We start from the raw sequence: 23,984 nt of genomic DNA on the forward strand, positions 1-23,984 counted from the left end.
TGGACAGCTAATAGCTCCTATTCTTCCAAGTCCGCCTTTCTGGCACAGTTTAATGGTTCTTATTGCAGTTTCAAGGCCAGCTACATCTGGAAAGCACATGCTGAGGGGAAGCACAAGTTCTTTGCCTGGCTTTTGGTTCAGTCTAAAATTCTCACCGCAGACAAACTTATCAAGAGGGCTTGGTCGTGTGATCCAAACAGTCATTTATGTGACTAAGAACCAGAGACCGCAGCTCACCTTTGTCTTCATTGTGTGTTTGCACAAAAGTTTGGTTTCTGATGCAGGGTTGGTCTAATGGTGTAGTGAAGACACTGGAAAAATGAATTGATATCGAAGCATGGTGGATGTCTTCCTTGCAGCCGATACCTCAAGAACAGCGGAGACATGTAGTAGCCCTGCTCATGTACACGGCATGGAACATTTGGAAGGAACTGAATAGAAGAGTTTTTGAAGGGAAATTGATGACAGCTCCGTTGGTATTCGGCTGCATTATATTCTAGAGGAGTTGGGCCTGCGACAAGCGGCCTTGAGAGCCCCGAGCGTCACGTAGTTCCTATATTATTCTTACCTTTGATGAGTTTGTGTGTTTCCTATTTTATGTAATATCTTTTTAGATTTTTGTAAGACTCTGCTTCTCCTCCTTAAATGATTTGGCAGTGCTTCTACTGGTTTCTTAAAAAAAAAGAACTACCTTTATTTACAATTTATGTTGTTTGCAACAGGTCATCGTTTTTTATTTGATGGATTCAATTTGTGAGTTCTGATATTGCAACATATATATAATTTTGAATGTTCCAAAAAGTAAGCGTTAGCGTTGCAAACCATTTTGAGTGGACATTGCATGAGACATTATGTACATGTTGTGGTGGACATTTTATATCTCGGAATTAAATATCACAGTCAATTTTATATATGATTTCGTATGTTGCCATAGGCGATATCCGATGTTACCTTAGTGAATTTTCAATGTTGCAATGGAGCGTCTGAAAGGAAATTTTCCATCGGATGGCCGGACGCTAGCAGCGCCGAAGTTCTATACATCTCCACCCAAGAATACGTCGACAGATGTGTACACACGATAGCTTATTAAGTCTTTCCTTTTTTTTAATTAGAACAAGTCCATTTTACCATCCCTGAACTTGTCAAGGAGTCTGGATTACCCCTCTAAACTACAATACCGGGAATAGAACCCCCTCAACTCTCAAAACCGAATAAATCACCCCCCTGAACTATGTGGAGGCACTTTCCCGCAGTAGGTACCACCTGTCATTCTTGCATCTCTCTTTCTCTCTCCCTCGAGCTCCACCAGCAGGGTCAATGCCGGCATCGCATCCCCCGCCGCCGCCCGAGCTCTCCTCGCCGCGCTCGCCCCGTTGCCTGAGCTTGGGTCGCGTCTACATCCGGGCGACACGCGAGGACTTGGGCCCAATGGCGGAGCTCGAGCGGCGGAGCTCAAGCGGCGGGGCTCGATCGACGGGGCGACGCGGCCAGCGGGTGGAGCTTGAGTTGCGAGGCGGGGCGGATGATGGCGGAGCTCGAGAGACGGGACGAGGCGCGGCGTGCATGCGGAGCTCCAACAGCGGGGCGATGCGGCTGGCGGCGGAGCTCGAGAAGCTGTGGACCAGCGGCCGGCGGAGCGTGGGTGCGGATAGGGGCGGGTGGGCCAGCGGCGTCGAGCTGGCTGAGGAGGGACGTGCGGGCTGGCCGAGGAGGGGTGCACGAGTCGGCGGAGCGTGGGTCCTCGACGCCGAGATGGCGGAGGAAGGGTGCTCGGGTTGACGGCACGCGGGCCGGCCAAGGAGACCCGCGTAGGTGAGCGGAGCACGGGCCGACAGAGAGAGTGGAGTGACAGGGTGGCACAGGAGTGGCACTAGGGCAGCGTCAGAGAGGCGAGGAAGAGAATCTGGCGGCGGCGGGAGAGGCAAGCGCGGAGGGCTCGAGCGGCGGAGGGGGACACGACGTGGGCGTTGACCCCCCTGAGCTCAGGGGAGAGTGTAGCGAAAATGGCCTCTCATGCCATATTTCAATATATTGTTTTGGCGATTGATGACACAAACAACACTTCTTAGGCTTTTAGGTTCAAGTGATGATAAAGAGAAGATAGGCAAAGTTAAGCCCGAAGGGCCGCCCCTACGGGGGTTCCGCTCTTCGGTCGGTAGCACCAGAAGAACCGACGCATGAGCATCGGTGCATCCGATGGTTGTCGGAAGAACCGACACCATGGTATTTGGTGCAGAAGGGAATCGAAGCCAAGTCAGCTTATAGGCACCGGATGAACTGATGGTTCAAAAAGGGGCATGGGTGCATTGGGCATACTGTGTACCAGAGATGATGTCAAGTGCCCAGGAGAAGATTCTTCAGCACCGGTTCAACCGACGGGGCATCGGAGCATTGCGTCGGAGCATTGACATCAGCAGAAGAGAAGAGCCCAACGACTAGTCAAGTTGCTGTGAGAAACCGGTTGAACCGACGCCCTAAGCATCGATTTAACCGATGGTCCCTGGAGTCGCTGTAACTGTGTCAGAGAAGCCAACGGCTACTTCAGTTGCTTAGAGTGACCGGATGAACCGACGCTACCCATGCCAGAGGCGTCGGTTCATCCGATGATACGCAAACTGAAGAAACGAGAAAGAAGCTATATGCAAAAATGGTCATATAGTGGAGAAGAGGAGATAGCTTGACCTTGGGGTCACTACGAGCTTCCTCAACGGAGAGTAGGATTCACACGTGGGTGCACGAGGTGAATCCGAACTTCGGTCAAACAAATCACCGTGTCTTCATTGCATCATCTCTATTTCGGTTTGATTTACTTATCTTGCATTTATAGTTTTGAGCTTGAATTGTGCTTCCGCTCGATCTACTTGGGTGTGCTCTACTTGTGTGTATGGATTTGTTTATATTGTTAGAAATACTCTGCAAGACACATATCCCAAGTTTCTTATAGGTTCAAGCTCGAGAGGGGATTTGTTCCTGCTGACTGGGCTGTCTGCCTGCACAGACCGGTCTGACCGGTCCAGGCAGTCCCAGCAGGGATTAAGCACCAAATTTTGAAGAAACGCCTATTCACCCCCCCCCCTCTAGGCTACGACATCGCGTGATCAAGATCCTTTCAATTGGTATCAGAGTTTTGGTCTCCGGATTAAAGCCTCACCGCTTGGAGAATCACCATGTCGACATTTTGCGAGGTACCATTTGAGCCCCTTGGTATAAATGGCTCAAACTATATTTCTTGGTCAGCTCATATTCGTAATATGCTAAGGAACATGGGTCCTTCTTTTGAGCAAGCCATAAAGACTAGCATTCTACCTAAAGGACTTAAAAATTTGTCAAAATTGTCAAAAGAAGAAAAGGAATGCTTGTTGTGTAATCATCGTGTAATTGACCTCTTGTTTGAAAGCATGGACAAAGATTTTGCAGATTCTATACAAGAGGAGAAGAAATTTGCAAAGATACGTCTTGATGCATATAGTCTTTGGAAACTTCTAGAGGCAATATGCGAAGAAGATAGTAACGACGAAGATCAAGAAGAAGATGAAGGGTCACTAGAGGAGTATATCACTTCAGAGAATCATACTCATCCTCTTGTGACTTCTTCCGATGATCAAGGAAGAAAAGTAGCAAAGTCTGCTGGTTCCCTGTTGGAACCGGTCAGACCGGTCTGTGTGACCGGTCAGACCTGTCTGACCTGGGGACAGCGCAAAGAGAGCAAAAAGTGCTCCCGACGGCGATCAAGGCAAGCAAGAGCTTCATATGAGTCAACATATTCGAGTGATGTTGATCACAAGTGCTTGATAGCCGAAATCAAGAAAGGAGATAACCAAGGAGTTGAGCAAGCAATGAAATTCAAAGAAGAGCTTGACAAGCTCAAAATCATCTATGCCTCCTTGGTAAGAAAATCAGAGAATTTATCTACTAACTCCTTGTGTCGGATTGACTCTTTAGAGAAGGAGAATCAAGTGCTCAAGGCAAGGTTGGAGAAGCTCACTAGTGAGCATGTGGCTTTGCAAGAAACTCATACGGAGCTTGAAAAATCCTATGAGATGCTTGTGCACTCACATGTCTCACTTGAAGTGGCTCATGAGGTTATGGCTACAACGGTAAAATCCTATGAACCTCTATCACACACTTGCACATGTTCACAAGTTCAATTTGACTTGACTTGCACTAAACCATGCTGTTCTCAAGCAAGCCAATCTAGTATTGAGCAAGTATTTGTAGAATCTTGTGATGACTTCATTGCACGAGAAAATGAAGAACTTATGAATGAAGTAAAATGACTCAAAGAACAAGTGATTAAGATGGAGGGCAAGGAGAAAGTGAGACCTTCTCAAGATAACCGCGTCTCCGTGGTGAAGAAGCTTGAGAAGGGTTCAAACATAACTAGATCAACTCTTCAACAAGATCAAAAGAGTATCAAGCACAAGATTTCAAGAAAGAAGTGTCTAGGACACATCAAGTGCTATAGATGCCTAGAGAAAGGGCATTATGCAAGAAATTGTCAAATCAAGCCCGATGAGGAAGAGCGACTTTCAAGAAGTCAAAGAAAGCTTCCAGAAAATAGAGTGTGCTTTGGATGCAAGAAAAAGGGGCATATGATCCACTGCTATCCTCAGCAGTTCAGGTCTGACCAGACCGGTCAGACCGGTAATTCCCGACCGGTCAGACCGGTTCAGGCCAGAGCTGCTACAGGACTCATCAAGAAGCCCACAAAGCCCACTCTTCCACTCAAGAAGACTTGTGATGCTCAGAAGTATAATAATAAAGTTAAGAGCACCTTCGTCAAGCTTAAGCACCGAATTTGCTACACTTGTCGAGAAAAAGGACATATGAGCAAGGATTGCCGAAACGGTAATTTGCTTAACTCAAAACTTGTTCAATATGATATTGCTAAGCTTGGGAAGGACAAAATGAATACTCATGCTACTAAGGTGATCAAATCACCCAATGTTAGCATAAGAGCTATTTGGGACCCCAAGTCTATTGTGGCTAACGTTGTAGGGCCCAACAACATTTGGGCACCAAAGAAAGCTTAAAAGGTTGCAGGTACATGGAGATGCACTAGAGAGCTTGGTTCTTTGAAGTTTATTGTGTATTCATGTCATTGACCAATTTCAAGGAATAATCTTGCATATCTTCATCCAATGCTATCTCGGTAACTCGTTTTTAATTTTAAATTGCATTAGTCACTTAACTCTTGCCGTGAGATGCGCTTAATGGCTCTTGTGTAGAGCAATGTCTTATTTTAGTGCAGGTACGCAAATATATCTAGTAGACATTCATTGAAGCTAGACATGAACAAATTCAAATTGAAGGTTACTGTAGTTTGACTGGTGTGACCGGTCTGACCGGTCCATCAGACCGGTCTGACCGGTCTAGACCAGAAAACTGCAGCAAACTGAAGAAACGAGAAAGAAGCTATGTGCAAAAAGGGTCCTTCTTAGTGCATATGCTTTATAGGCATCTCTTGGGTCATGAACTTTAGGCTGTAAGAAAATCTAGCACAATTCCAATTAAATATCTTTTTATGTGCTTTATGACCAACTTGTTAAAGTAGTCTCTCATAGTCCCTTAATATGGATAAAGTGCATATAAAAGAAATTCAAAACTCTTATGCACTTATTTAGGGGGAGATCACTTTACAATTTGTGTCTTTGGGACTAACATTTTCCTCGAGTGAATGTGTAGTCTCTTATAGTGTTGATTATGCTCTTTATGGATCCAATGAGAGTTAATATAACTATACCCATCCAACGGATCAAATATCGATTGACAAAGCATAATCATGAAGTACTTGTGCTACATTGAACACTATATCTTATTCTCAAGAGCTAGTGTTGTTTGAAATTCTTATGCACAAGTTTAAGTGGCTAAATGGCAAAGGTATGTCTTCTACTCATTATGCTTTACCTTTGAGCATCTAGGCCATGTATTAATGTTAGTGTGTGCATTTGTATGCATCAAGCTCAAGAAATCTTGTCACCTAGATATTTAGCTAAAACCTTCCTAATTATGACTAAGTGTCAATCTTGTGGAAAATTGAGTAAGGTTTGTGCTAAGCTCTCTAGTGTGGTGATAGCTTGACTTGTAGCATGCTTTGAGTGTTATATGATAGATGTTTTTTGAAAAACTCAACTAGCATGATAAGTTGTGTGTCATATTTGAAAATATTTGGATCTTGGTCTTTGTGACCGTATCAATCTACTTGTGACTATAGTTCTCATTGATTGCTTGGTGGCTAGTCACAAGTAGTGAGACTTTCTCAAGTCCATAGATCTTTATCCTAAACACTTCTCTCATCCAAGGACCAGTTATTTTTGGAAAATCTTATCTCCTTGAGAAGTAACAAAGAGCCATCACTCGGAGAAACATTTCTCATCAAAATTCTCTTCATCTAGTTCTCTTCTATCCATTCATTCCATTGTTAGCACTTAAAGTCAGAAAAGTATGAATATGTGGAGAGTGCTTAACCAATTGAGCAAGAAATTATCATTCTAAAACTTCTTTGTGATCAAAATACCCGGATACTCCGGAAATTAGCCCGGACAGTCTGGACAGTCAAGTTTCTGGCACCCCAAGTGCGACCGGTCTGACTGGTATATCAGACCGGTCTGACCGGTCCAGCCCGGTAACTTCTATTTACCCTCTCAGCGGGATAAAACAGTCAAAATCTTCTCTCTTTTCACCGTTTTGCCACCGACTCCACTCCTCCTTCACCCATGTGCCGGTCTCTCTCACATTTCCCTCTCCATCTTCACTCCATTGGAGATTTGGAGTTCTAGCCCTTGTTTTGGTTGCTTCATCACATGCATTGGGGCTAGAAGGGGAAAATCAATCCGTGGTGAAGCTGGTTTTGAAGTTCCTCACGAGTTCATCTCTCTTCCAAGGTATCACATGTTTCCCTCGCCCGATCTCTTAGCTTAGCGCATATCTTTTCAATCCCTTTGGTCCAGTAGGTTCTGCTAGGCCTAGGAACTATTTCCTAAGAGATTGAGAAGTTTCGTGGCTCGCATTGCTCGGAATCAAATCCTAGGGTTCGGACGCCACCCGACCGGTCTGACCGGTCCGCCCGAGCGGTCAGACTGGTCGGTCTGGCCAGAACCTAAAATCATCAGTTTAAGCCACAATTTGCTTTGTAAAGTGCTAGATAATCTTAACATTGTTTATCAAAATTCTCTAGCATTTTTTTCCTGAACAGAGATCATCAAAACCGAGTCTTTCTCCAGTTTCTGTCAGGGACCGGTCTGACCGGTCCATCCGGCCGGTCTAACCGGTCTGTGACTGACAAAACTCGGTTTCCAGTTTTCTAGTGCAGTTCAAATACTTCATATCCAGATCTTGTGGGTTGCTTCTCATGATCTAATTTTAGCTCAATATTTCTCTATCTCAGATTGGAAATCATGTATAAGAGAAACCGTGAGAAGAGGAGCAAACTCAATGAGGATCGAGTTGCACGAGCAGCTGGAGTTGGTTCAAGCAGTGGTGGTACCAAGGCAGCTGCAGTTGTGTCCGCTTCACAGCCTCTTGTAGCAGCTCCTAATCAGCGTCAGTTGAGGCCTAAAAGGGCCAAGACAGGGGCACAGCAGATGGACATTGACGAGTCATCCGGCAATGACACAAAGGAGGATGCACCCTACTTGAGAGATCCTCGTGATGATGAGGACACTGAGACAGATGCAGATGCAGGTGCAGATGATGCTAATAATTATGATGATGGGTCAGAGGAGAGTGCAGTAGGCAGCTCAGACTTGGAGGGTCATGTGGTGACTCCAGCTATTCAGATTCCTATCAGGCAGGCCGGTGTAGAGATTGTCAGCTACTACAACACCGGGATGACAGCGGCTGCACGTTTGCTGAGGCGTCAGAGTCCTTTGGATGTCCCAAAGGACACCGTGGACTACAGGTTTCACACTCGGTTTCAGCAGGACTTCTATCAGACTGTCATTCTTGCCAAGGCAGGGATTGCTTCAGAGGCCCAGTGGGTTGATTGGACACATATGGCAAACTTGGGTCATGAAATCTGTGATGAGGTGGCTCAAATGTGTGAGGACAGGCACATCAAGGACATTATGGGGTTCCAGCATGATTAGAACAAGGAGGTTATAGCCCAGTTCTACACGACCGTATATTTTGGGCATGATCCAAAGAATGGCAATGAGAGGACTATCTACTGGATGACAGATAGACATCACTACCAGTGTTCCTACACTTCTTTCTGCCGTTACTTGAGACTTGATGATCAGGACGTGAATCGTCCTAAGCTTCACTATGATTTACCTCTGTCAGCTCATCAGGTGAGATTCATGTATCCGAGGGACAGGGTTGGCAATACAGGCAAGGTCACGGGGTTGTACACTTACTACTCCATCCTGAACAGGCTGTTCAGGAAGACACTTACACCCCGGGATGGAAATCCCAGTGACATCTCAGCGCATGCCAAGAATCTTATGAGCATGATGCAGCCAGACCCTCGAGGTGGTGACTTCATTTGGGAGGAAATCAAGCATATTTCTGAGACTCCCTTGAAGACATGTGGCTATGCACCATATATCATGAGGGTGATACTGGAGGTCACCAGGAGAAATTTTGGGATGGATGTGAAGCATGAGCCACTTAGGATCAAGCATCCTAAGCATGTGAGAGTTCCTTCTGAGGGTAGATATGATGAGGTTCAGGAGGAGGATAAGGAGAATCATAGTCCACTACCTGATCAGGATACAGATGCACAGTAGCACGCTCAGGACGTGCCTCAGCAGGAGGAGCCAACTGGAGGCTTTGTGCCTCATGAGGGTAGAGATGCTTCACCTCCTCGCAGGTCTTCCTCTTCCTTCAGGCGGATGTTCAAGACATTTGCAGGCATGATCAAGAACCAGAGAGATATTCTGGTTAATCAGGAGAGGGAGAGGAAGAACAACAAAAAGTTGAGGGACAATCAGAAGAGGATGTACACTGCCATGCAGCTCCAGCCACCTCTCTTGCCTATCTCACCAGAGCCAGAGGCAGTAGAGATCCCCTCACTTGACCAGATGATTGAGAGCTTCCAGGGGATGGACTTTGGGCAGTATGACGACCTGGGCGAGCAGATGTTCTTTGGTCAGGAGAGTCAGCCAGGTGGATCGTCTTCAGCTCAGCAGTTCGGACACGGATCTCCACTTTTTGTACCTCAGTTCCGTCCAGGTCCACAGCTTTTCACCACAGGCCCACAGATGTTCGTAGGACAGTTTGTGGGATCTCAGTTCACTGGACCATACTCGGGGCCCCCGCCATTCACTTCCAGTTTCATGGGGCCAATTCCACCTTTCAGTGCAGGACCTCAGTTTGGGACACACGTCAGTTCGTCGACAGTTCCAGGGTCGTCGGCGACGTTTCCTATAGTTTCTGCACCCCTTCACTTCACTTTGGTCTTGGAGGGACTTTTCTTCACCAGATACGGGATATGCAGGGACTACAGCTTCACTTTCTCCAGCTCCTGACTCAGTTGAGGCGACAGTGGCTAGCTGGAGTGACTCACTCTTTGCTTATCCGGGGCAGTACTGGTGGATTCTCTACAGGTGGGCAGTGATTTCAGATTGGCAGCACACTCTTCTCCTCTTGTACGCTTTTTGTTGACGGATGACAAAATGGGAGAAATTTGGAGGATTAAAGCTTATCTTGTGTATATATGTGTGCCATGTTGAGAGTAGATGGGATATGTATCTTGAGATCATTTTGTATCATCTAGCTCTTTATGATATATCATGTATGGACATCTTATCATGTATGGACATCATGATTTGGATGTATTTGGATATGTTTGGATATTCTTGTCTCATCTTGTAAAATCATATCCATCTCTTTGGATATGTATCTTGAGATCATTTTGTATCATCTAGCTCTTTATGATATATCATGTATGGATATCTTATCATGTATGGACATCATGATTTGGATGTATTTGGATATGTTTGGATATTCTTGTCTCATCTTGTAAAATCATATCCATCTCTTTCGTATTAAGGATTTGTGCGGACTTGAGAACACTTGTATTGAATGCTATTGGGTGTATTTATCTTGTTTTAAATACATAAGAAATGTTTATGATAGTGTGAAATTTTTGAGTGATGTGATGTCTTTTGTATCTGGCAGTCTGTGACCGGTCTGACCGGTCAGAGGGGACCGGTCTGACCGGTCCAGCGCGTGCTGGCTTGTGTGGACCGGTCTGACCGGTCCCAGGGACCGGTCTGACCGGTCTGTGGCAGCGGCATTGCTCTTGTGTTTGCTTGTGTGCATTACATGTCATATTGCATCACGGATTTATTTATGTTGTTCACACACACCTGTTGCACCCCACGGATGCTGAGATTTAGGGGGAGTCTCATTTGTGCTCAATATGTGTATTTTGGCATGTGAGGCCAATTTGAGATGAATTCCATTCATATGCACATATTGAGGGGGAGCTCCAACTAAATTTGAGAATTCAAAAGCTTTATTGAATATCTCTTTGTAAGCTTTAATCGGGTTGTCATCAATCACCAAAAAGGGGAGATTGAAAGATCATCTAGGCCCTAGTGGGTTTTGGAGCATTGATTGACAACACGATTAAAGGACTAACTTGTTTGCATAAGATTATGAACAGATATTTAATTATGAAATGTGTATTAAAAGAGATGGCGCATGTGTTGCAAGAAAGCATGTTTATCCCATTGGTATAATGTGTATGTGACAAGCAAAACAAGAAAAGGAAAATAGAGCAAAGTATTCATGATTGATATAAAGGCTCTAATATTTGCGAAGGCTCGATCTATGATGGGATTCAAAGTGACAAGTAAGGATTTTGTGAATGAGATGTGATATGCTTATGCATAGTCTCAAATATAGAAGATCTTGTCACATGTGATAAATGATTATTAACTAAAGAAGCAAGCAAGGCAAAAGAGAATGAGACATAAGTTGATGCATATATTATATCTCAAATTGGAAAGTTTGCTTATAAGAGTGAATTGAGAATTCAAAGTGACAAGTAAAGATTTTGAGAATGAGATGTGATATGCTTATGCATAGTCTCAAATATAGAAGATCTTATCACATCCGATAAATGGATGTTAACTTAAGAAGCAAGCAAGCAAGGCAAAAGAAAATGAGACATGAGTTGATACATATATGATGTCTCGAATTGGAAGGCTTGCATATAAGATTGAATTGAGAATTTGAAGATTTCATGCATGACACAAATCAATATAAGTTCAAGATGGACGGCTAGGATAAAGGTAGAAGACCGAGAGGCGTGTTTCAAGAGGCTACGCAAGCGACGGCTTGGGGGGAGCAAAGAAACCGATACGGGTCAAAGGCCGGAGATCCTAGAGTCATGGAGAGCTCTATGTTGAAGAGTGTTATTATTCAAGAAAAGAAGGTGACTTGTGAATCAAGGTGGATTTCATTCCTATGCAATTTAAAGATTCAAAATCACTAGCTTAAAGCGGGTATGCTCAAAAGAAAGAAGATGTTGATGCCCTCACGGTATTGATCGAAGAAAAGTCGGCATGATCATATTATGAAGAAGCTCAAGTTGTGATTGTGGAAATTATATATTTCATTTGTGCACTTGAGTATAGGTATGCCGTACTATCAAGAGGGATGCAATATCAGTAGGTTTAGACAATACAAAAAGTGCTCAAACCAGTCCCTAGAGAGTTTAGCCTAAGGAGTGAGAACTAACTGCAGAAAATAGAGAGGGACCGGTCTGAGCAGGGTGAGCCTCCAATGGCTAGTTTTCAAAACATACCGGTCTGACCGGTCTAGGGGACCGGTCTGACCGGTCTAACACTGACAGGGCAACGGCTAGTTTTGTGAGAAGGGGTATTTATACCCCATGACTTCACCCATTTGTGGGTGCTGATGCTAGAACACTTCAGAACATCTTGAGAGCCTTGTGAGCACTTGGAGAGTCCTCCCCAACCTCTCTTTGTGAGAGTTGCTTGATTCAAGGTGAATCTTTAAGTTGGGTTGAGTGAATTCATTGCTTGAGAGCCATTTGAACAATAGAGAAACATCCCGAGCTTTGAGCACTTGAGGTTGCGTCGGCCAACTCGATTGAAGCATTTGTTACTCTTGGAGCATCGGCTCCTAGACGGCTAGGCGTCGCCGTCTAGCTCCTAAGGTTGTGGTGAGCAGCGGCAAGTTTGTTGCAGCTTCGATTGTGTGCCAAGAGGGCGCATGGTCATATAGTGGAGAAGAGGAGATAGCTTGACCTTGGGGTCACTACGAGCTTCCTCAACGGAGAGTAGGATTCACACGTGGGTGCACGGGGTAAATCCGAACTTCGGTCAAACAAATCACCGTGTCTTCATTACATCATCTCTATTTCGGTTTGATTTACTTACCTTGCATTTATAGTTTTGAGCTTGAATTGTGTTTCCGCTCGATCTACTTGGGTGTGCTCTACTTGTGTGTAGGGACTTGTTTATATTGTTAGAAATACTCTGCAAGACACATATCCCATGTTTCTTATAGGTTCAAGCTCGAGAGGGGATTTGTTCCTGCTGACTGGGCTGTCTGCTTGCACAGACCGGTCTGACCGGTCTGGTAGACCGGTCTGACAGGTCCAGGCAGTCCCAGCAGGGATTAAGCACCAAATTTTGAAGAAACGCCTATTCACCCCCCTCTAGGCTACGACATCGCGTGATCAAGATCCTTTCACTCACCCCTGCCATTTGAAGATTGTTGGAGTTGCTGAACATCCCACACACATCCAAGAACATCTACAAGCCATACAAGAGCATCAAGATCATATCCTTAACTTTTAGCATTAGCTTGTAAAGTGTGAGTGCTAGAATAGCTCTTAGTGAGTGAGATTGCAAGGCCTTAAGCCTTTGTGCTGTGGTTCTCTAGTGAACCAAACAAGAGATTGGTGCGCCGGCCTCCTTGGAGCTGCGAAGCTCGCCGGCAACGTCATCGACCCTCCGACTTGGTGTGGAGAGGCGACGACATCTTTGTGCGGGGGACGTGGAGACCCCCATCCTTTGTGAAGAAGGTCCTTAGTGGAACCTGGGGCCAATGTGACCGTGATTGTGTTCACGGAAAAGACTTGGTGGCCAAGTAGCAATACTCTTAGTGAGTGCTACAATAACGTGGATGTAGGTGTGCCTTTGTGGCTAACCGAACCACGGGATAAACACCCTCAACTCTCCATAAAGATGTTCCTTTTTTATTCCCTTAGATGAAAAATGGGAATAAACACCCTCAACTCTCCCTAAAGTTAGTGGGTAATCCAGACTCCTTGATAAGTTTAGAGGGGTAAAATGGATTTGTTCCTTTTTTATTCCCTTAGATGAAAAATGGGAATATATCAAGTGCAAACGAATCTGTCCATACAAACCGTGCAAATTTCAATCTAGGCCACCAGATCAACATGCATGGGATATGGGAGATTGGGTAATTTTACAACTAACTGCCCGCTCTTGGATTGGGTAATCATATTTTTGCAAATCGCTTCTCCCATTCCCTACGCCCCTTCGCTTGGATGTTGATCCGATGATTCAGATTGAAGTTTGCATAGTTTACACGAAAAAATTGGTTTACACCTGATATGTTCGCATGAAAAATAGAGGCATAAAGTTCGTTATCATCTTGTTGATGCTCAAATTAACCAACGCACTCTCCTGGCACAAGAATAATAAATTAACAATTATGCACTCAATCGCAACCGAGGAGCAATTGACTGTCGTCAAGGGGCAAGGCCTGTCGTCAGTCTTTGGCGAGGAGCGAGCAGGTCGAAGTGCACCTTGGGCGGCTCGCGGCGGTGCTCCCAGCAGGCCTCCTGCACGGCATGGGCGAGGTGCAGCAGCGTGGCCTCCGACCATGGCCGGCCGACGAGCTGCAGCCCCACGGGGAGCCCCCCTCCGTCGTGCCCCACCGGCACGGTGATCGCCGGCAGACCCAGGAAGTTGCCCGCGATCGAGTACCGCACCAGCGCAGCTGCACGCAACAAATTCCCAATTCCAGTCGTCAGAGACCTGAGCTGACACCTGACAGGGACGTGCGCGAGCTCCTGATGAATCATTTTGGCCGTCTCCCCATCGCGGTATTACCTCCGTTGATGTAGTCGAGCTCCCCCGTGCTCAGCGCGTCGTCCTGCAGCGGGTACGCGGTCACCCTGCACGGTCGGTCAGTCCACCAGAAGCAGCAGCCATGCATGTCAGTACTCAGCAACAAGCAAGCAGCAATTTCAGTATGATCTGATGACAACTGCAAAGCTCGAACAATGGTGATGATCAGTTGCTCTTGCGCACCCTGTCATCGGCGTGACGATCGCGTCGGCCGCCTCGAAGATCCTCTCGTGGAAGTACATCTGCCGGCACCTGCGAAAGAAATGCGTGCGTTGTCCCAGCATCAGATTCAGAAACACCATCGTTGTTCAGTCTGTCTGATCAGAGTATCGTGTCTGCAGCTGTTGAGAGGCGTGCCGTACCGGAGGCGCTGCGCGTTGAGGTAGTCCCTGCTACTGAAGGAGCGGTAGGCGCTCAGCCCGATCCGCACGTCCCACCCGATCTCAGACCTGCTCCTGCATCCATCGCTGATGAATCACTTCACTGCTAATGGCGCATCGACGACTGATGAATGACCTGAGCAACTGCTTTGCTTACATGTTGTCGAGGTACTTGGCGAGGGACGCCGTGCACTCGGATCCCATGGTCACGTAGTGCGCCAGCCGCATCTCCTCGATCTCAGGGACAGTCACCTCCACGGTCTTTCGCAACGCGAAAAAAAAAGAAAACAATATCCAGGGAAGAAAGATTTTCTTTGTCAGATTAGTTTTCGTCATCGAGAGATCGGTGAAGAACTCTTACCTCCCAACCGTACTGCGCTTTCAGCATCTGAAGAGCCTTGCCGCAGAGGTTCCTGATGTCTTCTGAACTGTCGTCGAACCACTGTTTCTTGGCCGCAGCACTTTCAGTCCAATGCTCAGGGAAGACGGTAACAGAAACATTCGGAATTCAGAGACTGACTGACCTTTGCATATTTTGCCAGTTTGATGTTGGAAATTGATCTCGTGCACGTCAGCAACGGCAGGTTCAGTTCAGGCTGCTGCAGCAGAGGAGATCGTACAACAATTCAGCAGGTCAGTATTCACTGAGAACAAACGGGCGTCAAGAGAAAGAAGAACCCAGAGGCTGTTGAGTTTTGATCACCTGCAGAGGACTTGGTTTGGACTGATCAACGATGGCCGCGTAACTGAAACAACAGATACAAGGTAACGGGTGTGTTCAGTACTTTTCATGTGCAATGCCAAAAGATTACCCATTTTTTTTGGAAAGTTAAAAGATTAGCTTTGGTTTTATGAGTAATTGGTGAGCAAATGTGGCACCGACGCGATGAGCGCGTCCTCGACGGTGGCTGCAAGGATCCCCGGCATGCCGACGGTCCAGTTCAGAGGAAGCAGCCTGAAACAGTGTTGGCATGGTGAGTTCTGACGAGAGAGTGGCTGATCTGCCTCTGAGGATGGGTCATGGATGCGCACCCGGCGTTGGAGAGGCGGCCGGCGGTGGGCTTGAACCCGACGACGCCGCAGAGCGCCGCCGGCATGCGCACGGACCCTGGGGAACGCCGGGACGGCGAGAGCGTCAGCATCGATGACGGCGAGCTCTGTCCAGGTGGTCGAGCTCCACGACGGCGAGGAGAGGAGAGATCTTATCTTACCGCCTCCGTCGGCGCCGAGGGCGACGGGGCAGAGGCCGGCGCAGACGGCGGCGGCGGAGCCGCCGGATGAGCCGCCGGAGACCCTGGCGGGGTCGCAGGGGTTCCGCGTGGCGCCGTGGTGCGGGTTGATGCCGCTGGTCCCGGCGCCGAGTTCGTGCATGTTGGCCTTGCCGGCGAGCACGGCGCCGCACGCCCGCAGCTGCGCCACGCACGCCGCGTCCGCCGCGCCCCGCCGTGCCGCCCCGAGCCACCGCGTCCCGCCTGCTCGCGCGCACAAAAAAAAAAAAAAAAATCCCCCACACGCATCCGCGTCGTCGCCGTCGCGTTGCAGGCAAAGGACAGTGAATGATTCTGACACGGTCCGTAGATTTGAGGTCACAGAATGACAGTGGCCCTCGTCCGTACTGACACTGTCCGTAAACCGTACTGAATTTTAATGTACGTTTTTTTACCTTGTTATTATTACTTCTAGTACTAGTTGTAAATTCAATGCGGCCGTGTTGTTTTCCTAAGAAATTTGATGGCAGCGCACGTGTTTGTTTTATCTCTCTGACAGAGTTCATCGTCTTGTTCCCTTGGAAAAAAAAAGTTGGTCGTCTTACCGGTGGTCGGGTACGGCAGGCAGTCGAGCTCGTCCTTGACGGCGACCAGCACTCCGTCCATGGCGGACAGCGGCGCCCCTGCACCAGCAGCAGCAGCAATCACGAAGACGAAGCATCCAATCAATCATTCACAACCATCGACCAATAACTCTAACACGAACGATGCAACGCATCTGAATGCAGTGACGAGGAGATAGAAGATGCAATGTCTCGCCGGCCGCCTTCATTTCCCCCGTCCGTTCCCCTGCGCTCGAGGGCTCTGGCCACATGCGTCGCCATGGCGCCGCAATGAATGCCCGTCTCAGGGATCCAGGACCATACGAGCCAAGGTAATTCAGCACGGATTCGGAGCTGAATCCATGCCTTTTCTACGAAAAATCTTCAGCAAGTTGAGTGTGCGTGTGTGCGACCGTCTGAAACTCTGAACTCTGAACTTTTTTTAGCTAATTAGATAGAAGAGTTGCCGATTATATCCAAAAAAAAATTAAACTCTGACCAGGTACAACTAGCCGCTTTTTTAGAACCGGCATGTGTTGTTTACTTCCTGTTTCAGCAGGCACCAGACCGGAGGAGACGATTCAGAAGCGGATGGGGGGCTCCATCTCCATGGCAGGCACAGGCAGGCCCCGGCAGCGTCTTTCTCTGTAAAGCCGCCGCCGCCGGCATGCCACTGTTCGCCGAGCTGGTGCATTACTCGTTGATGACGTACTGCTGGCAGAGGCCCCAGGCAGCGCCGTCACGCCTCACTGGCCCTCTACTAAACTTTTTTGCTGACGTACGCTGTGCACGGCCAAGCTACAACTGTTCATGCAGTAAAATGCCCTCTACTAAAATGGAGCCGGTTTCGATCTGGGATAGTTTCTAGAAGCCAGACCTGGCCTGCTCTTTTTTTTCGAGCAATCAGCGAGGGGCACGATGAAGCCAAGTGGAATGTCAATGCTGCAGATCAAGGCAAGACAGTGATCGAGGCACTGGATGCACTGGTGAGAAGAGTACTGCCACTACCAGCATTACCATGGTTTTCTACGGTGATTGATCCATTGAGCAAGACGATGACGACGAGGAGTTGTTGGATTAGTGATGTACCTTGCTGGTATCTGCGGGTGGAGTCCTCGGCCTGCCGCATCACGTCGGCGGCGTCGCAGCTGATGAACACGGCCATCTTCAGATCCGAGCATTCCTTCACCGCCGTCAGGAACCTCCGCGCCACCTGCATGCGCCGGGAAACAACACCGATTAGATTATTGTTGCTCATTTTTCTTTTTTTGAACACAGATTATTGTTGGTCATGAAACTACATGCCGTTCTTTCTTTCTTTCTTTCAAGATTGTATGTATGTAATATTAACGCCTGCATCCAATAATTTCGTCCAGCACTGATCGCTGGGATTCAGGACCAGCAACTGTTCGCGGTCACCTAAATCCGGTCGCTGCATTCAACATTCTGTTTGTCAGGGAGAAAAACTGGTTTTACTGCCTCCCAAAAATTCGTGCAACATTAGCATTCCAACTATGGTTTATCAGCAGTGTAAAGAGTTGTGCCAGGACACTACAAAGTCTAGATAGTTTCACCAGAGAAATGCAAACTCGATGCCTGATCCAAAATGCTCTGAATTCCAGAATTATCTACTACTCCGTACCATGTTCATTTAAAAAGCAGAGAGATTTCCTTTACCATGGCAGGGGTCGTCTGTCCCGAGCTGTAGGCCCTGTGGAAGTCCCGCACCGTCCAGCGCCTGAACCCCGACGCTGGGCCACCACCGGGCGCCGGCAGGCGAGCCGGGAGGCAGCTGACGGCCTCCTGGACGCGCTCCGCCGGCGACGACCCCGGCTTCGTCCGCCGGACGTTCTTCTCGGGGATGTCTGCACAAGCACTCACAAAAGATAGTGAAATCTTTCTTCTGAATGTGAATTCACTGGCTCGGCGCGATCAGAATTCGGAACCACCTCGCCAGGTGTGGGTGGCGGTGAACAGCGGCGGCTCCGGGATCTCGGCGTCCGAGACGAGCTGCAGAGATCGATGGCAAGTTTGATGCTAAGCTTGGATGAATGATGATTCGAAGCAGAGTAACTGGAGGTTTGAGCAGGCGACCTTGTAGACGAGGTTGTCCCTCTTGAGGACGGTCAGGACGATCCAGCCGAGGACGGGCGTCTCCAGCACCCACGCCAGCAACTTCACCAGCAGACCGGCGACGCGAGGAGCTGCGTGTGTGTGTGTGATCGGAAGAACAATGTTACTCGTCAGACGAAGCATAGGGATCGCCGGATCGGATCGGATCGGATCGGATCACCTCCAATTCCAAGCCCTGGATCACTGCTCTGAATGCCAACAAACTCTGAAAAGTCTGAACTGAATTGTTAGAACGCAGGACTGACCTCTGACGTTGGGGCTGATGTAGTGCTCGTCGCTTCCCGGGCCGAGGTCGACCTCCGCCGCCGGCTTGTAGACCTTGGCCGGCGAGCTGAAGAGCCCCATGGATCGATGGATGAACAAAGCGAAGCGAAGTTGCAGCAGGAAGAATGGTGACGTTGTCTGAAAACTTTGCCTGACTGTGGCTGCCTTCCTACTGGCAATGCCAAGATCGTGAGCTGCCTGCTGCTTATAAGCAGGGACCAAGAACGGCTTGCCGGGGGAGATGGGTGCAGAGGTGAGCTGTAGACTGAAGTAGCTGCTCGTTGCAGAGCAGCTCTTCGCGTACGATGATGGGTCCGGGGTTAGTTGATGAATCTTTAACCCTTGTGGGCAGCAGTGTTTTGCTTCAATGCGGTTTACTGGTAATTGTCCCGGGCCCACTTTTGAAGGACAAAGTGAGCCCCCGAGAAGGTCACCTCGGTTTAAATTTTCATCATCCGGTAATAATTTCGCGTAACACGGTTTGCGTACCTTACAAGGGCCACATGCTATACAATTATATATGTATGCTTCTTTTGTTTTCAAGGTTGTTTTTTATAAATCATTTTATAGATCGAGTTTCAGTCATTTCAGTAATACATCTATTGAGAGAGAACCGAAAACAGGGATATCATTTAAAAAATAAAAAACATTTAACTTGATTTGGTGCAAACCTGTGCCACTTAAACTGCAAAACAATCAGTGAAATTGGAAGCATGGACGCTAGGAAAGATTTAAGATGAGAAACGTGTTCAGGCGCGTTCGCTAAAAAAATATAAAAGATTGAAGATGGGCAAAGGATATGGAACTGGATGGTGCAAATGTAAGATGTACTAGCTCTTAAAGGCATGTACAATGGAAGATGCTTAGACACTGCCATACTGGTGCTTGCTTAAATTGAAGAATATTGCAAATCATTGAGCCCCTATTACACAAGTTAATCATTCAACTGCGAACAAGTGATTAATAAATAGATTCAACCAGCACACTTTCAGCGCATGAATTGGAAAAACCTTCATTGCAATGCGTCCTGGCCCTTTTTGGAGATATCAAGACCCAGAAAAAGATTTGGCCCAATTGGTGAGAAGAAGCAGGGCCAGTTCCTTTCTCCTAGGAAGATCCATTTGCAGTCCATTAGCTATGTCTGCAGTTCTCTGAAGTAGTATTGACGGCCTGTAAGCAATTTCAGCTGATCACGCGGCCCATGCTATGTACTGTAAACAAACTGGTTTCAGTTGTTTTTTGTTGGGGATTTAGTTGTACCATACAAAGGTCTTGAAAAGTCCTACGCGCGCCTCAGGTTAAAGTGAACTATAATTTTGAGTGGATGGAGTAGTTTTTACCATTTGAAAAATTCGGTATCGAGATCAAGGAAAGCATATAACTCCATAATTTGTTGCTTGTAGATCCCTATCTTTGTACCTACCATTCTTCCTAATCTGCACATTTCTTTGGGTTAAATTAGTCGATGCTAGAATTTCCAACACTGTTTCATTCGATATCATCTGCAAGCCTCCCTAAAGAGGCTAACTCATTGCTTAATTTCCATAATTTTTTCCTTACATTCCACTAAGCATTCTGACTATCATTTTCGATTAGTTCATAAAGAAAGCAGTGAACTCGATGCTTCATGCACATGTCTAATGATATAGGCTTTTTATATCAGTGAAGAAAACTTTACTTATTTTCACTTTTTTAAAAAGATGGGATTTGATGTTAAAGCAAGCCACTTAATCTTTTGCTTACCCATCATCATTTTGTCTCTGGTTCCATATCCACCATAAATTCTTTTGATTACGACTTTGCTTGATCGTATTTCAAAAAAAGAGGCTTGCCTGACTTAGTCTCCAAATCAACTAGGTAAAGAAGTGATGGCATATGACATAGCATTCAAGATTATCTTTTTTTCTTTTGAAAGGACGGAGAACACTTACAACTGTGGGGGTGACAACTTAGTATACTACTCAACAAACAACTAGTTTGTTGCTTATGAATTTCAGTTCTTTTTTTAAGGATTGTTTTTTTTTTCGAGAATATTTTTTTCCTTTAAGGATTGTGGAGTGATATTATTGTCTGGATCCAATAATTTCGACCAGCACTGATCGCAGGGATTCAGGACCAGCAGCTGCTCGCGGCCACCTAAATCCGGTCGCGGCATTCAACATTCTGTTTGTCATGCATGGATGCAAAATGGTTTTACTGCCTCCCAAAATTCGTGCAAGATTTTTTTTTCTCGAATACGCACGCAGCGTATCATTGTATTAAGACCAAGAAGAAATTGGTACAGTGTTTGGTTACAACCCAGATGGAACGGACTCCAGATGGACACAAGCCGGCAAGCCAGCTGAACACAACCCGAAAGATAAACTCCAACATAAACTACTCACATTCCGCACAATCTAACGACTGGCTCTGAGCGTAGCCTTCAGTCAACGCTCCATCCCACGAAGGGAGAGCTCTTGCTCTTGTTCTTCAACATCGAAAATAAGTCCCGCAGTGCGTCCACATGGCGCGGTGGAGGTTCACGAAAGAAATTCTCCACCGCTTGCTCTGCCGAAGCCGCCAAGGGCAGAGGCGCGCCAACCTCACCGAGTCGGCACATCAGGAGCACCGACCCTCGCTTTGCCGGCTTGACGGCTGAGAGAGGGTCCAAGGCTTGGCAATGGCTTCGCCTGAGACCATCTGCCTCAGACGAAGGCAGCTGAGGAGGCGCGTCGATGAGGACAGGGTCAACTCGACGGCGACGAGGCGGCTTGTCCACAAGAGGCGGCGGGATATTCATCGTAACTTGGCTGATGAAGTCCTTCAAGGCCGCGGAATTGCCGTCCCCTGATGCCCCGACCGTGCCTATTGCCTCCTCAGAAGCCGGCACCACAATCTCCTCCACAGGCGGCACCTCCACATGCGGTATCTCCACAGGCGGCACCTCGGCCGATGGTGGCACCTCACAGGCGGCACGGGTGTGGCAGCCCCAGAGTGCCCCAGCAGACCACCGGAGAGCGATGGCCTCTCCTGGGAAACATTCGCCGCCGAAGCCCGATCTCGGAGCTCTTGAGACCGGAAGGTGGCCACGAGCAGCTCAGGGAAGGCAGGCCCGAGGGAGAAGTCGTCCTCCTCGATGTGAAGCACAGTCATGATCGCTGACTTGGCCGCAGTCAAAGCAACCACGGCCAAGGCATCGGTGGCGGAGAGCATGAGATTGAGGCCACCGTCAACAGTAGCCGTCGTCGGCAACGGCCGATCGTCCGAGACAGGGCGATCACGACCATGCCCAAACCCAGCAGGAGCAACACGACCGTCCAACCGAGGCTGGCCCGAGCGAAGTGGCGGGCGACGAGGCCGCAAGCAATCCTTGGCATGGTGCCGAAGGTCGTGGCAGCGCAGGCACCGCGAAGGCTGACGACACGAAGCAACCCGATGCTTGAAGGAAATGCAGTTCAAGCATCGTCCATCGAGCTCCTTGGGGAAGCATCGTCGCGGCGGTGCATCAGGCTGAGGGGGCCGCTCCGGATGGTCCCGAGGATGCGCGCGCCGCCTCTCAACTCGTTGCCAGCCGTCAGGGTCAACGCGAGGAGGGCAACACGCAAAGATTAAACATTCCAACTACTGGTTTATTATCAGCAGTGCAAAGAGTTGAGCCAGGAAATGCAAACTCGATGCCTGATCGAAAACGCTCTGAATTCCAGAATTATCTACTACTCCGTACCATGTTCAGTTAAAAGCAGAGAGACTTTCTTTACCACGGCAGGGGTCGTCTGTCCCGAGCTGTGGGCCCTGTGGAAGTCCCGCACCGTCCAGCGCCTGAACCCCGACGCCGGGTCACCGGCGAGCACCGCCGCCGGCTCCGGCAGGAGAGCAGGGAGGCAGCCGACGGCCTCCTGGACGCGCTCCGCCGGCGACGACCCCGGCTTCGTCCGCCGGACGTTCTGCTCGGGGATGTCTGCAGCAGCATTCACAACCGTTTCAGACTGTAACAAACAGCGGCGCGATCTGAATGGGCGCGATCAGAATTCAGAACCACCTCGCCAGGTGTGGGTGGCGGTGAACAGCGGCAGCTCCGGGATCTCGGCGTCCGAGACGAGCTGCAGGGATCGATGGCAAGTTTGAGGCTAATCTTGGATGATTCGGAGCAGAGTTACTGGAGGTTTGAGCAGGCAACCTTGTAGACGAGGTTGTCTCTCTTGAGGGCGGCCAGCACGATCCAGCCGAGGACGGGCGTCTCCAGCACCCAAGCCAGCAACTTCACCAGCAGCCCGGCGACGCGAGGAGCTATATGTGCGTGTGTGTGATCGGAAGAACAATGTTGCTCGTCAGACGAAGCATAGGGATCGCCGGATCGGATCACCTCCAATTCCAAGGCCTGGATTGCTCTGAATGCCAACAAACTCTGAAGTCTGAACTGAATCGTAGGACACAGGACTGACCTCTGACGTTGGGGCTGATGTAGTGCTGGTCGCTGCCCGGGCCGAGGTCGACCTCCGCCACCGGCTTGTAGACCTTGGCCGGCGAGCTGAAGAGCCCCATGGATGGATGGATGAACAAAGCGAAGCGAAGCTGCAGCAAGAAGAATGATGCTTTCAGTCTGAAAGCTTCGCCTGACTGCGGCTGCGGCCTTCCTACTGGCAATGCCAAGATAGTAAGCTGCTTGCTGCTTATAAGCAGGGACCAAGAACGGCTTGCCGGGGGAGATGGGTCCAGAGGTGAGCTGTAGATTGCAGTAGCTGCTTGTTGCAGCTCTTCACGTACGATGGGTCCGGGGTTAGTTGGTGAATCCTTAACCATGTGGGCAGCAGTGTTTTGCTTCAATGCGATTTACTGGTAATTGTGCTGGGCCCACTTTTTAAAGGACAAAGTGAGCCCCCGAAAAGGTCACCTCGGTTTAAATTTTTCATCATCCGGTAATCAGGTAATAATTCCCGGTTTGCGTACCATACAAAGGCCACATGACATACGTACTTGTGCTCTTTTCTTTTCACGGTTGTTTTTGTGAGTCATTTAATAGATCCAGTTTCAGTCATTTCAGTAATACATCTATTGAGAGAGAGAACCGAAAACAGGGAGAATTTTTTTAAGAAAACATTTAACTTGATTTGTTGTGAAACTGCGGCACTTAAACTGCAAGCAATCAGTGAAATTGGAAGCGGGGACACTAGGAAAAGATCGAAGATGGACAAAGGATGGAACTGGATGGCGCAAATGTAAGAAGTACTAGCTATTAAAGGCATGTACTACAATGGAAGAATATTGTTAACATATCACAATCAGTGTTAATTACAAACCGGCTCGGATATTGTCTCAAGACCAAATTTAAAAAAACCT

The 23,984-nt window shown here is 48.0% G+C and overlaps 1 protein-coding gene across 3 annotated transcripts; it reads right to left on the bottom strand.

Moving 5' to 3' along the window:
• Window positions 1–13,507: 13,507 nt before the first annotated feature.
• On the bottom strand, window positions 13,508–23,285 carry LOC120643739 (fatty acid amide hydrolase-like). Of its 3 annotated transcripts, none has more exons than XM_039920205.1 (17): window positions 23,090–23,285; window positions 22,825–22,934; window positions 18,221–18,281; window positions 17,949–18,136; window positions 17,361–17,484; window positions 16,275–16,352; window positions 15,673–15,933; window positions 15,494–15,569; window positions 15,345–15,416; window positions 15,165–15,207; window positions 14,986–15,060; window positions 14,823–14,903; window positions 14,619–14,722; window positions 14,444–14,536; window positions 14,265–14,333; window positions 14,064–14,128; window positions 13,508–13,950 (listed from the first exon to the last, which is right to left on the bottom strand). In XM_039920205.1, exons 1-17 carry the CDS (start codon window positions 23,187–23,189, stop codon window positions 13,700–13,702), a joined length of 1,851 nt encoding a protein of 616 aa, XP_039776139.1. In that variant the 5' UTR covers window positions 23,190–23,285; the 3' UTR covers window positions 13,508–13,699. The 3 variants fall into 3 exon arrangements, with proteins under 3 accessions (XP_039776139.1, XP_039776142.1, XP_039776140.1); XM_039920208.1 differs by lacking the exons at window positions 22,825–22,934; window positions 23,090–23,285 and adding exons at window positions 18,366–18,475; window positions 18,650–18,967; XM_039920206.1 differs by lacking the exons at window positions 22,825–22,934; window positions 23,090–23,285 and adding exons at window positions 18,366–18,475; window positions 18,650–18,965 and having other exon boundaries at window positions 14,986–15,057.
• Window positions 23,286–23,984: the final 699 nt, after the last annotated feature.

Source organism: Panicum virgatum, chromosome 8K (genome assembly GCF_016808335.1).
Source record: "Panicum virgatum strain AP13 chromosome 8K, P.virgatum_v5, whole genome shotgun sequence".
Taxonomy (NCBI): domain Eukaryota; kingdom Viridiplantae; phylum Streptophyta; class Magnoliopsida; order Poales; family Poaceae; genus Panicum; species Panicum virgatum.